At 47.4% G+C, this 12,365-nt stretch overlaps 2 protein-coding genes across 2 annotated transcripts in view; both read left to right on the top strand.

Annotated features, from left to right (window-relative positions):
• The window catches only part of RAB31 (RAB31, member RAS oncogene family), an 81,103-nt gene extending 76,599 nt beyond the window's left edge, over window positions 1–4,504 (top strand). Inside the window, exon 7 of the mRNA XM_018039605.1 lies at window positions 940–4,504. Within this exon, the coding sequence (XP_017895094.1) occupies window positions 940–1,037 (98 nt within the window). The 3' untranslated portion in view covers window positions 1,038–4,504. The remainder of the gene's footprint in view (window positions 1–939) is intronic.
• Window positions 4,795–9,894, top strand: TXNDC2 (thioredoxin domain containing 2). Its single transcript, XM_018039355.1, has 4 exons — window positions 4,795–4,888; window positions 6,011–6,061; window positions 7,459–7,572; window positions 7,791–9,894. Exons 1-4 carry the CDS (start codon window positions 4,795–4,797, stop codon window positions 9,878–9,880), a joined length of 2,349 nt encoding a protein of 782 aa, XP_017894844.1. The 3' UTR covers window positions 9,881–9,894.

A 12,365-nucleotide genomic window follows, 5' to 3' on the forward strand; every position in this document is an offset into this window, starting at 1 on the left:
TCCACTGCTACCCCCTTCTCCTCCTGCCTTCAATCTTTTCCAGCATCAGGGTCTTTTTCAATGAGTCAGCTCAAGTGACCAAGTATTGGAGCTTCAGCATCAGTCCTTCCAATGAATGTTCAGGGTTGATTTCCTTTAGGGTTGACTGGTTTGGTCTCCTTGTTGTCTAAGGGACTTTCAAGAATCTTCTCCAGCACCACAGTTTTATGACTTAAGAAATCATAAGAGTATTGCAGTACTTCCCTGGTGGCTCAGCAGTAAAGATTCCACCTGCCAATGCAGGAGACTCAGGTTTGATCCCTAGGTCAGGAAGTTACCCTGGAGAATGGAATGGCAACCCACTCCAGTATTCTTGCCTGGAGAATCCCATGGACAGAGGAGCCCCACCAGGCTACAGTCTATGGGTCACAAGCAGTCAGACATGACTGAGCGACTAACATTTTGCTCTGCTTGTTTATGGCATTAAGATACTGTTTCATGAGAAGAATGTCTCTAAAGGCTTTCCCGTTAATGCTCTGAGTGCGTTGGCAGGATGAGGGATGGAAACCCAGTGTTAAAACACAGTGTTGCTGGGACCATCACAGTTCCCCAGCCAGGTCTATTTTAAGAAGCTGAGGCCTCACTGTTGCTGTTGAAACTGAGAGGCAGTCATTCCAATGGGCGGATGGGGGAAGGCTGGGAGCGAGCAGTGTGCTGAAGCCTGTGTGGAGAAGGTGGATGCAGAAAGCTGGTTTTACCTTTCCTTTACTTTCTATGTTTGATGTCACACAGCCCAGGCCGGGAGGGTGGCATGGTGGGGGGACACTGGGAGAGGTAGCCCCTCTACCTGGTTGCAGCCTGCAGGTTGTGCACATGACGTTGGGGAGCGGGAGCAGGCCCCCATCTGCACAGGGGGTCAGCTGGGAACAAGAACTCACCCTTGGCCTCCCTTCCTTGCAGGTCGCCAGATTCCACCCCTAGACCCCCATGAAAACGGAAACAGTGGATCCATCAAAGTGGTGAAGCCAACCTCGCAGGCCGGCCGGCGGTGCTGCTGACTCGGGGCAGGGTCCCCTGTACTTGAAGAGGCCGGAGCTCCCTCCCTAGGCGCTTCCTCGGGGCCTCCCGCCTCGGTAGTCTGGCCCCTGGCTCAGAGCCCCGCAGAGAACAGGGCAGGAAATGTCCCTGGAAAAGGATTCTGAGAAACTCTGGGAAAACCTGTCACCCTGCCACAGAAGGGCCTTTGGTGTGTGAAATTCACTCAGAGGGAATGGATTTTAGGTATTAAGTATAGTTGAGTTTTTTTGTTAAAAGCCTTAAAATATTCTTAAATTTGTACAAAAGTCTTACTGGCTTATGTGTGTGAGATTGTAAAGTGGTGTTCCACTCTGATTTCCTGTGTTTCTAATCAAATGTCAGGAACTTCTTCAGCGCTATTGCCTTAGTTACTCCACCAACCTTTGGTGAAAGGTTCCCTTTATTTTCCTTTCAGTGAGGTGTAACTGGACCATCTACGGTAGAACTCGAGCTTGTTATGAAAGTGGAGGAAGATGTATTAGGAACTGTTGTCTACATCTCTGACTTTAATTCCATGAACATTTTTCTAAGCCTTGGTCATATAAACCAACTGAACCTGCCGACTACAGTATTTCACGTTGTGCTGGGAGTTGGAGGCCTGGTGTTGGAAATCATTTGGAGTCATTACCGTGTAAGCAGTGACAAATGCAGGATATAAATATTATTCCAGAGACCACCTGGTTTGCATGACCTGCAGGGTAATAAATCCCCACTCTCTTAGGGAAGTTTCTCACAGAGTGTTATTTTACTAAGAGAGTGTGACATAGTGCCATATCCCGGGAGCAAATTACCCAGATGATGTTTGAATCTAAACTGTAGGGCAAACTTCTCATATTAAACAATATCAATGAATAATTGATTACAGGAAAGCCAGCCGGAAGTACTGGCACAGTAAGATTCTAGATGCCTGCCCCCCTGCCTGCCCCTTCTCCCTGCCCCACCCAAAACTACGAAATCAGAGGGTCTTTAAGAAAAGACCAAGCTTTGGTGGGGTGGGTATTAGGGTTGAACAGAAGTCTACCCAAGAATGCCTATTAGCTGGAATGGGCTCCGATGAACCTTCCCTTTTCAGACTCCCTGTCAGCTCAATGAATTGTTTTATGCTTAGTCGTATCTGACTGTTTATGACCCCATGAACGGTAGCCTGCCAGGCTTCTCCGTCCTTGGGATTCTTCCGGCAAGAGTACTGGAGTGGGTTGCCATTTCCTCCTCCAGGGGATCTTCCGAACCCAGGGATCGAACCAGCGTCTCTTATGTCTCCTGCATTGGCAGGCAGATCCTTTACCACTGAGCCACCTGGGAATCCCAGTGAATTAAAGATGTCTGAATCCAGTGGAAGGAAAGGGAAGAAAACGGTCCCTATTGAAAGTGCACATCCTGTTTTCTAATTTTCATAAAAACCTGGGATCGAGAAGCGGTTGTTTTCCTAGGAAGGCTCAGGATGGGAAGTGAACCTTGGAGGAGATTCACATTGGTGCCTTTTGTGGGGTGAGATGTGGCTGACCAGGTAGTGTGGTAACAGGGCCAGTTGGTACCTTCAAGGCTCAACAAACATTCATTGAAGACCTACAGTGTAAAAATCAAGAAAGAGATCATGAGCCGATGAAAGACCTTGAACTCTCTGTAACTTAGTGTGAGCCATTCTTGAGCCCTTCCATGCTGGTCCCACCAGCCCTTGATGGTTGGGGATACTGAGTCTGCTGTCAAAAAAAGTGAGAGTCCTTACGAGATCAGGGCCTCATTCACACTTCTTCACATGGGCTGCAATGAAGAAAACAGTTTGAAATCTCAGACTTCGATTTTTTTCAGCTTGAGAATATGTTGTCAATTTGATGCTCTTACCACTTTTCTCAGCTTGTGAGAATCATTTGAAAATCTTAGGACATGGAAGCTGAAAACACTTATTTTTGGTTCAAGAGCTTAAGTTCCAGACAGGTTCCCCTAAAACTGTTGGCAAATTGGAACTTGGACACCTTGGTATACTTTGCAGGGTTTTAAGGATTTTGTGCACCTTGTCAACATTATGGGTTCCGTGATTCTGCTTGCAGGCTGAGCCATTATCTTGCCTCTTAACAAAGTTTAAAAAAAATGTGGGTTGCACATTCAAGTGACCTCGTTCCAGGTGGCATGCAGGCTTATTTTGGAATCTTTCATCATCTGGCAGTCCCCAAGGACCAGAGCTTGTCTCTAGATACGATTGCCTAGCTAAGGAGGTGCATGGCCTGGAGGAGTTTGCAACTTTGGGCTGGCTGTTCAGTGCTCCCATCTTGCATAAAAGAGCTGGTCTTAACCACGCAAAGCAGGTTACCCACCTGTGAGCCTGTGGCTTAGTTTCAGAAGCCCACGTGGTTGGGAGCCACTCGTTTGCCTTTCTGTGCAGCCTTAACTTTTCAAGGCATTGGCTGGCCACATGCCTGTAGTCACTCTTGGAGCAGTTGTGGAAAGAGAAGACGGCCCTCGGGCACAAAGACATTTGCAGGAACGTGGGGTCTTTTCTGAAGATGGAGGCTCAAGCCTTGTCCACAGGAGTCTTGCTTATCTTCCTTTATTTTGCCTTGAGATTACTTTCTGACTGTTCTAATCTCAGAACCGTAACCGTGTGATGTGATGTAAAGGCCTGGACGTTAGTGTTGTTCCAAGTTGTCCAGCAGCGTCCTTTGCCCAGTTTCCCCGAATGTGCTTTTCTGTTTTCCTTCCTCTCCCGTGTGGTACGCATGCGCACGTGTGTAAATACAACTTCAGATTTGTTACAGCGACATGTGATCCATTCCCCTGGCTGAGTGTGGCTCCTGGCTCAATCGTGGAAAACGGGCATGGGCTCTCAGGGGGATTGTCTCCCCATGAGAATTCCCCCAGGTGGCAGTGGAATTGTGCCACTGCATGCTCGTAATTGAGCTGCTGTCTTTATAGTGGGGGGCGGTGTATAGGGGACTTTCTTGCAGACCAGAGAAACCAGGAGAGCTGAAGCCAGCCTTTAGCCAAGCAAAGGGCTGGACCCCGTGGAGGACCCAGGGGGGCTCAGGTGACCGAGATGTGTCCCCTGAGGTTGAGGAACGTGACCTGTGATGGCCCAAGAGGCTCCCCTCAGGGCCCTGCGTCTCTCTACTCTGTGACGCTCATCACAACTTGAATAGCGAGTGAAAGAAAGGGCTCTGAGCCACATTCAACCCTGTTAGGTTCTGGTTTAACCTTCGTTACTAAAACCAGACCCAGAGATCCGGTGTCAACACTTAACTGTGTACACTGCCCCCTCCCTCATGTTTTCATAAGGGGCCTCTGTCTGGGCTGGACCCAGTTCTCACGTATAGAAGACGCCGCTGCAGACCTTAGGACCTACCTGTCCACCTTGTATTCTGTAGTAAAGCACTGCCTTCCACGTTGTCCAATTGTATCTGTTATTTTTGGTTTAACGCACACTGATTCATACTAATAAATATTTTAAGTTTTATCAAGTTTGTCTTTTTCTTACTATAATGTTGGGTTGAATAATCGCAATTTTTTAAGTCAGTTGCTGGCAATGGGAGGAGGGGTTGGAAGGCCAATGTCTCTAAGCTTCAGTTTCCTCGTATATAAGATGCAGAGTGTAATTCAAGTGCACCCTTACCCACAATTCTGGAATCTCAAAAGCCTTAGAAGGGACTTTTTCTGAAGTTTGATACAGACTCCTCTGGCTGTAAAATCAGAGTTGAGTGGATGTGATGTTCTTTGTAGTTATTCATCCCACCAAGGAGAGGGGCAATGTCTGCACGTGCTGTTGCAGAAATCCTGCCGTTTGCTCATCGGTTGATCCTTGGCTCTGCTGTAGGCTCTGTGATCGATGCACCAGATTGCTGTCAGAAAACCCAAGCAAGATTCTGAGTTCCCAAAACCCCTGCCCCCAACGTGTCACGCAAGGTATGATAGCCACCATATTCCTGAGGAACTGTCCGTGGGGGCTCTGGGCAACCAGTGGGGCCGTGTGTACACAAATTCCACCACCCTAGGGGTCTGCTGAGTGGGCTGCACGGGTTTCACTCGACAGAGAATACCTCTTTCAGTCCTGGCACAGAGCCGATGCTCATAAACGACGCTTGAGTATAGTGACCTGCTTTGCCCCAGCTGCTGCACCAGGTGTTTTATATCACATGACCTTCTGTTTGCACAACCCCTTTATCAGGCAGATACCACGATTGCATCCATTCTACAAATAAGGAAACTGAGGCCCAGGAAGTTAGTAAGTCGTGTAAAACCATACACTAGGAAGAGCTGTTGTTTAGTCATTAAATTGTGTCTGACTCTTTTGTGACTCCTTGGATGTAGCCCACCAGGCTCCTCTGTCCATGGGACTTCCTAGGGCAAGAATATGGAGTGGGCTGTCATTTCTTCTCCCGGGGATCTTCCTGGACCAGGGATCGAACCCACATCTCCTGCACTGGCAGGTGGATTCTCTACCACTGAGCCACCAGGGAAGCCCAGACTAGGAGGAGAGGAGGAGCCAAATGTCAGCTTCTGTTATTTTTTCCTTTTTCAATTAAGATTTTTTTTAAATGGATTTTTAAAATTTTCAATTAAAGATTTAATTTTCAATTAAGATTTAAAAAAATTTTTTTAATGGAGATATAATTAACATATTAGTTTCAAATGTACAACACAATGATTCTATATTTGTGTATCTTGTGAAATGATCACCATGTAAGTCTAATTAACATCCGTCACCACACATAGTTAAAATTTCTCGTGATGAGAACTTTTAAGATCTACTCTCTTAGCAATGTTCAAATATGCAGTGTGGTATTATTAATGATTAATTACATATTAATATATTGATTAATTATAGACACCATGCTCCTGGGGGATTTCAGCCTAAGGAACATGGTTTTACCCTGGTGACAGCTCTGTCTTCAATTCCTGCCCTTTCTTCATAATATGTAGGTACACAGGGCTGTGCGAACTCTGGCTGGTTGTGGGTACACAGGGCTGTACGGACTTGCTGTTCCTGAGCCCCATGCCTCCTGCCAGTTCCCAGGTGAGGCGGTTGGTCTGGCCTGGTCCTGGAACTGGGAACTGTTAAGGATGGAGGAGGCTGTCTGGGGCTGGGGCCCATGCTGTCACCCACTGGTCAAGCCTGTGCCCCTGGTCCTTGCCTCTCACTGCAAATCCCCCTGCGCTGTGGCTTCTTTGTTCTTGAGCTTCTCCTGGTTAGAAGAACACAGCCCCACTTGGGATGTGAGGACCTCCCTGGCCCAGCAATCTGCCTATGACCCCTGCTGCCATGGGCACATGGAACCCACATGGCTGTGCCATTTCCTAGCCTTCCAGGGCGTGCGGGAGGCAGATGCTCCTTCGCTTCCAGCTCTCCTCTGAACACATCCAACCTGGGTCCTTGCTGGGGCTTCTGCCTGGAGAGGGGAGGCCAAGATTCTCTGTCACATGGATGGGGGACCATGTTCTCACTACTGCCTCTTCTCAGTTAGGGAACTCCTCCACGTCGTAATCTCCCTTCCCAGCACCCAAACCAGACATCTGACCAGCAGGTAGGACTCTGCAGAAGAGGGTGATGCAGTTGAGAGGAAACCTCGTTGTTTAGTCATTCAGTTGTGTCCAAATCTTTTCGACCCCAACTGCAGCACACCAGGCTTCCCTGTCCTTCACTATCTCCTGGAGTTTACTCAAAGTCATGTCCATTGAATGAGTGATGCCATCCAAACATCTTATCCTCTGTTGCTGCCTTCTCCTGCATTCAGTCTTTCCAAGCATCAGGGTCTTTTCCAATGAGTTGGCTCTTTGCATCAGGTGGCCAAAGTATTGGAGCTTCAGCTTCAGCATCTGTCCTTCCAGTGACTATTCAGGGTTGTTTTCCTTTTAGATTGACTATTTTGATCTCCTTGAGGTCCCAGGGACTCTCAAGAGTCTTCTCCAGCACCACAGTTCGAGGAGATCACAGAGGAGACCTTAGTAGATGGTTGTGGTGGCCAAGTCATAAAGAGAAGGCTGTGGCTGGGGAGGACCTGGAGGAAGGGGGTAGGAAAGGTGGTTTCAAGTTATCTCCCTGGCAGGCAGCCCAGCCCAGTATCAGGAGTGTGGGCTCAGAACTTGCCCCACAGATGAGCTCTGTGACCTTGAGTTGGTCCCATAACTTCTCCAAGGCTGAGTTTTCTCACTTGTAAGGTGGAGATCACAATGGGACTTACCTCAGTGGTTTGTTGTAGGAAATAATGCCTGTGAATTCATTTCAGGGACTGGGCATGGCCCCACACATAGAGCAGCCCTAAAACCCAGAGTGTCATGAAACTCTCAAATGGGACACTTGTGAAAACAGAGAGGGCAGGCCGGCTGTAGGCTCCACCCCAGTACAGGTTGTTACTCGACATATGATGTTTGGTTGGAGAAGGTCGAAGAGGATGGCCTTGCTGGTGCCATGAGGCACCTGTGAAGTAGGGGTGGGTAGAGACCAGGAACTGGAAATGGAAAGTGATGAAGCTGGGGTCCTGGAGGAACCAGAAATGAGGTCAGACAACCAAGGAGAAACAAATGAAGGTGAGGATAAAGGTCAGGAGGAGGGAAGGGGGCTGCTTTGGGGACCTGTGTGCTTAGAGGGTCAGCTGCAGTGTCAAGCTAAGCAGAGAAGTTTGTAGTTAAAGGGAAAAAAGCCTAGGTGAAGATTACATGTAATCACAGGCTGCTTGGTCTTGTGTGGAATATGAGTATGCAAATGAATGTATCAGTTAGAAGACTACTTTCCACGCTTTAAGAAGGACGCCTGCCCATCTTCCTTGGAGTAGATGATCAGAATGCTTTTGTTTCTTCTCTGATAGTTTTATTTTTATCTTTTTCTTCAGAAAGTCCATTATTACAGGTTATGCCCAGCCATGTGACTCTCCAGGTCCCAGCGCACCCCCTGGAGGCCTTTGTCCATGAGGTCAGCAATGTTCAACGTACACATGTGGGGGCATCCGAAGCCCTGCAGGCCATGCACACACTCCCACCTGAGCAGAGCGGTGACACCCCCAGCTCTTCAGCCCAAGTTGTCCTGCCTAAGCAGGGGGACTTTCTCAATTCCTCAGCAAAAGCCATCCCGTCCGAGCAGGCTGACACTCCCAGTTTCCCACAAAAAACCATCCTATCAAAAGAGAGGGAAATTCTCGATTCCCCCCAGAAGAACATCTTGCCCAAGCAGGCTGCCACCCCCAATTCCTCAACCCAAACCATTTCACCAAAGCAGAGTGACATTCCCAATTTCCCAGAAAAAAACATCCCACCAAAAGAGGGTGACATTCTTAATCCCCCCAGTAAAACCACCCTGCACAAGCAGGCCAACAACCCCAATTCTTCAGAAAAAACCACCTCACCCAAGCAGGGCGACACCCCCAAGCCCTCAGCCAAAATCATTTTGCCCAAGGAGACTGATGCCCCCATCTCCCCAATCCAAACCATTCTGCCCAATCAGAATGCCTCCAAATTCTCAGAAAAAGCCATCTCAACAAAAGAGGGTGACATTTTCAACTCCCCAGCCAAATTCATTCTATCATGGCCAGCTAACTCCCCCAATTTCCCAGCCAAGATCAATCCATCATGGCAGGCTGACTCCTCCAAGTTCCCAGCCAAGATCATCTCACTCAAACAGGCTGACTCCCCTAACTCCCCAAACCAAATCCCCCCACCCAAGCAGACCGACTCCCCCAGTTTCCCAGGCAAAATCATTCCATCACAGCAGGCTGACTCCCCCAAGTTCCCATTCAAAACTACCCTGCACAAGCAGGTGGACATCCCCACTTCTTCAGAAGAAAGCATCTCACCCAAGCAGGGCAATGCCCCCAATTTTCCAGCAAAATTCAGTTTTCCCAAGAAGAGCAAAACCCACAAGTTCACAACCAAAGCCATTCTGTCCAAGCAGGGTGACACCCCAAAGTCCTCAGCCAAAACCATCCTGCCCAAGGAGGGTGAGACCCCCAAGTCCTCAGCGGAAACCATTCTGCCCAAGGCGGGTGAGATCCCCAAGTCCTCAGCCGAAACCATTCTGCCCAAGGAGGGTGAGACCCTCAAGCCCTCAGCCAAAACCATTCTGCCCAAGGAAGGTCAGGCTCCCAAGTCCTCAACAAAAACTGTTCTACTCAAGGAAGGTGAGACCCCCAAGTCCTCAGCCAAAACCATTCTGCCCAAGGAGGGTGAGACCCCCAAGTCCTCAACTGAAATCATTTTGCCCAAGGAGGGTGAGACCCCCAAGTCCTCAGCCGAAACCATTCTGCCCAAGGAGGGTGAGACCCCCAAGTCCTCAGCCAAAACCATTCTGCCCAAGGAGGGTGAGACCCCCAAGTCCTCAGCCGAAACCATTCTGCCCAAGGAGGGTGAGACCCCCAAGTCCTCAGCCGAAACCATTCTGCCCAAGGAGGGTGAGACCCCCAAGTCCTCAACTAAAACCATTCTACTCAAAGAGGGTGAGACCACCAGGTCCTTAGAGGACACGGTCTGGCACCCAGAAGGTAATAGCCTGCAGTCAGAGGAAGACACAGAGCTCCTGGATGACAACCTGGTGAAGGTGATCCTGAGCAAAGACGACTTCAAGGTGGCGCTAAAGGAAGCTGGGGAGCAGCTGGTGGCCGTGGACTTCTCTGCCACGTGGTGCCAGCCCTGCAAGACCATCAAGTCCTTCTTCCAGGCCCTGTCCCTGAAGCACAAGGATGTGGTGTTCCTGGAAGTGGATGCCGACAAGTGTGAGGAACTGGTGAGAGAGTGCAAGGTCGATTGCGTTCCAACCTTTCAGTTTTATAGAAAAGAAGAAAAGGTGGGCCAGTTTTCTGGTGCCCTGCACGAAAAACTTGAGACACTCATTACAGAATTAAAGTGATCACGTGTTCCAAAAGTGTTAGAAATAGTCGGCTATTCATAGCTTCTGATTTTCTTATATATGAAAAAAGATGAGGGGTGACGAAAGTGTGTGTGAGTGGCACCTGCTCGTAAATTAGGAACATTAACTCTACCCTTTCTGAAAAGCCCTAATGCCTGTTGTGCCCATGTTCTTGTTGATGGAACGGGTGTGAAATTATAATATCATTTCCTCTGATTTAGATGGGAAGTCTGGCTGTCCTACCTCCCCCCACCTTTTTTTTTTGGCTGCACTACATGGCATGTGGAATCTTAGTTCCCCAACTAAGGATTAAACCTGTACCCCTTGGATTGGAAACCCAAAGTCTTAACTGCTGGACCATCAAGGAAGTCCCTGTCCCCTATTTTTTTAACCTTGATTTTTTATTTTTCACTCACTCTTGAAAATTTTTCTTTCACTCACTCATTTAGTCCTAGGGGCAACATTGGAAATTTAGATAATTCTTTTGTTGTTGTTGTTCAATAGCTAAGTTGTGTCCAACTCTTTGCCACCCTATGAACTGCAGCATGCCAGCTTTCCCTTCCTTCACTATCTTCCAGAGTTTGCTCAAACTCATGTCCATTGAGTTAGTGATGCCATCCAACCATCTCGTCCTCTGTCGCACCCTTCTTCTCCTGCCCTCGATCTTTCCCAGCATCAGGGTCTTTTCAAATGAGTCAAACAGGAGATGGCAAGAGTGAACATCAACATTTTAGGAATCAGTGAACTAAAATGGACAGGAATGGGATAATTTAATTCAGATGACCACTCTATCTACTACTGTAGGCAAGAATCCCTGAGAAAGAATGGAGCAGCCCTTATAGTCAACAAGAGTCCAAAATGCAGATCTTGATTGCAGTCTCAAAAGTGACAGTGATGTTGGTTCATTTCCAAGGCAAACCATTCAACATCACAGTAACAAGTCTATGCCCCAGTCTCTAATGCTGAAGAAGCTGAAGTTAAATGATTCTATGAAGACCTACAAGACTTCTTAGAACTGACACCAAAAATATTCTGTAGAGGGACATGATTTAATGATAAGTGGGAATTTCTTTTCTGATGTTCATGAACCTTTGGGATTTCTGATAAGATATTTTTGGAAGTAAAGAATTTGAGAGTCACATATCTAACCTCCTTCATGTACAGGAAGTGCTACGGCGACATCAGGGAATTTCACAGGCTCTGTAAACCTCTAAAGGGTTCATTGGTGTCAGAGCTGAGATGGAGGCCATGGTTCCAGATTTTAAGTTCGGACCTCTTTCTACTGATCCATGCTCACACAATCTGAGACAACGCGAAACTTGTGGTTTGCTGCTACCAAGAGCTTTATGATTCAAATTTCAGTTAGTGTGACCCTTGCTGCCATTATGACATCAGCACCCTAGTAACAAGTTCCTGCTTTGTCGTTCTGGTGACTGGGTTTCCGACACCTGCTCTCAGGCGTCTTAGACTATATGTGTATGTACGTATATGCATATGTAAGCACTCGTATGGGCTTCCCAGGTGGCTCGGTGGGAAAGAATCCACTGGCCAATGCAGGAGACACAGGAGATGCAGGTACTGTTCCTGAGTCAGGGAGATCCCCCAGAAGAGGAAATGGCAACTCACTCTAATATTCTTGCCTGGGAAATCTCATGGACAGAGAAACCTGATAGGCTATAGTCCATGGGGTCACAAAGAGTCAGATACAGCTGAGCACATACATACATACATACATACACACACACATATACATATATTTCATGTGTATACATGTAGTTAAGGGAGGGGTACACAGCTCTGGGAAGACAATTCTGGGGGCCTGAGACACTGGGAGCAAATGGGTGGCTCTTGAGTGTCTAGTTTGATCCACGGAGGAAATCTACACCATAAGAGAATTGGTCCATGCTCCTCAAACCACCTACCTCAGCACCATTCTCTTGACTGGACAATAATCAGAAAGTGGCCAGGACAGAGTCATGTTCTCTACTCAGAAGACTCAAATATGGACACTCCGTTTTGCTAACTAAGAATCATGTACTATAAAAAATGAGCCAAGCAGCTGTTGTCACCTCTAATCTTTAGCATGAAGGAGAAATAAGACACACTTCTAATTAGGAGCGTGATTCCAGATAATCGTCTTGGCTGTGAATGATGATAAATTTAACTAGAGTCTTTGTAAGAATCAAAGGAAAATCTGTTTGAGTTGATAAGAGAACTTGACAAAATGGTGGTATTCAGAGAATACCCAGAAGTCAATAGTGTCCTTTTGATTCAGTGATAAATGATTGGGAATCTTCATGGGAACATAGTGATGAAAAAATAAAATACCTGGCAACAGTCCTAACTAGAATGGTCAGGATGATGAAGACTAAATCTCGAAGTTTGAAGACATAGTCAACAAGTAGGTCTAAATGAAGTAGACAAGATATTGATTCTTTCCACTTAATTAGTAGACTATAATTCCCAAGCAACATTTCAATGAGTC

Source organism: Capra hircus, chromosome 24 (assembly GCF_001704415.2).
Source record: "Capra hircus breed San Clemente chromosome 24, ASM170441v1, whole genome shotgun sequence".
Lineage (NCBI taxonomy): Eukaryota > Metazoa > Chordata > Mammalia > Artiodactyla > Bovidae > Capra > Capra hircus.

Coding starts and splice junctions, on each gene's coding strand:
- TXNDC2 (XM_018039355.1), top strand. CDS start 4,795: ATGTCTGCACGTGCTGTTGCAGAAATCCTGCCGTTTGCTCATCGGTTG. Junction 4,889..6,010: donor GATCGATGCACCAGATTGCT/GTCAGAAAACCC, acceptor GTGGGTACACAG/GGCTGTACGGACTTGCTGTT. Junction 7,573..7,790: donor CCAAGGAGAAACAAATGAAG/GTGAGGATAAAG, acceptor CGCTTTAAGAAG/GACGCCTGCCCATCTTCCTT.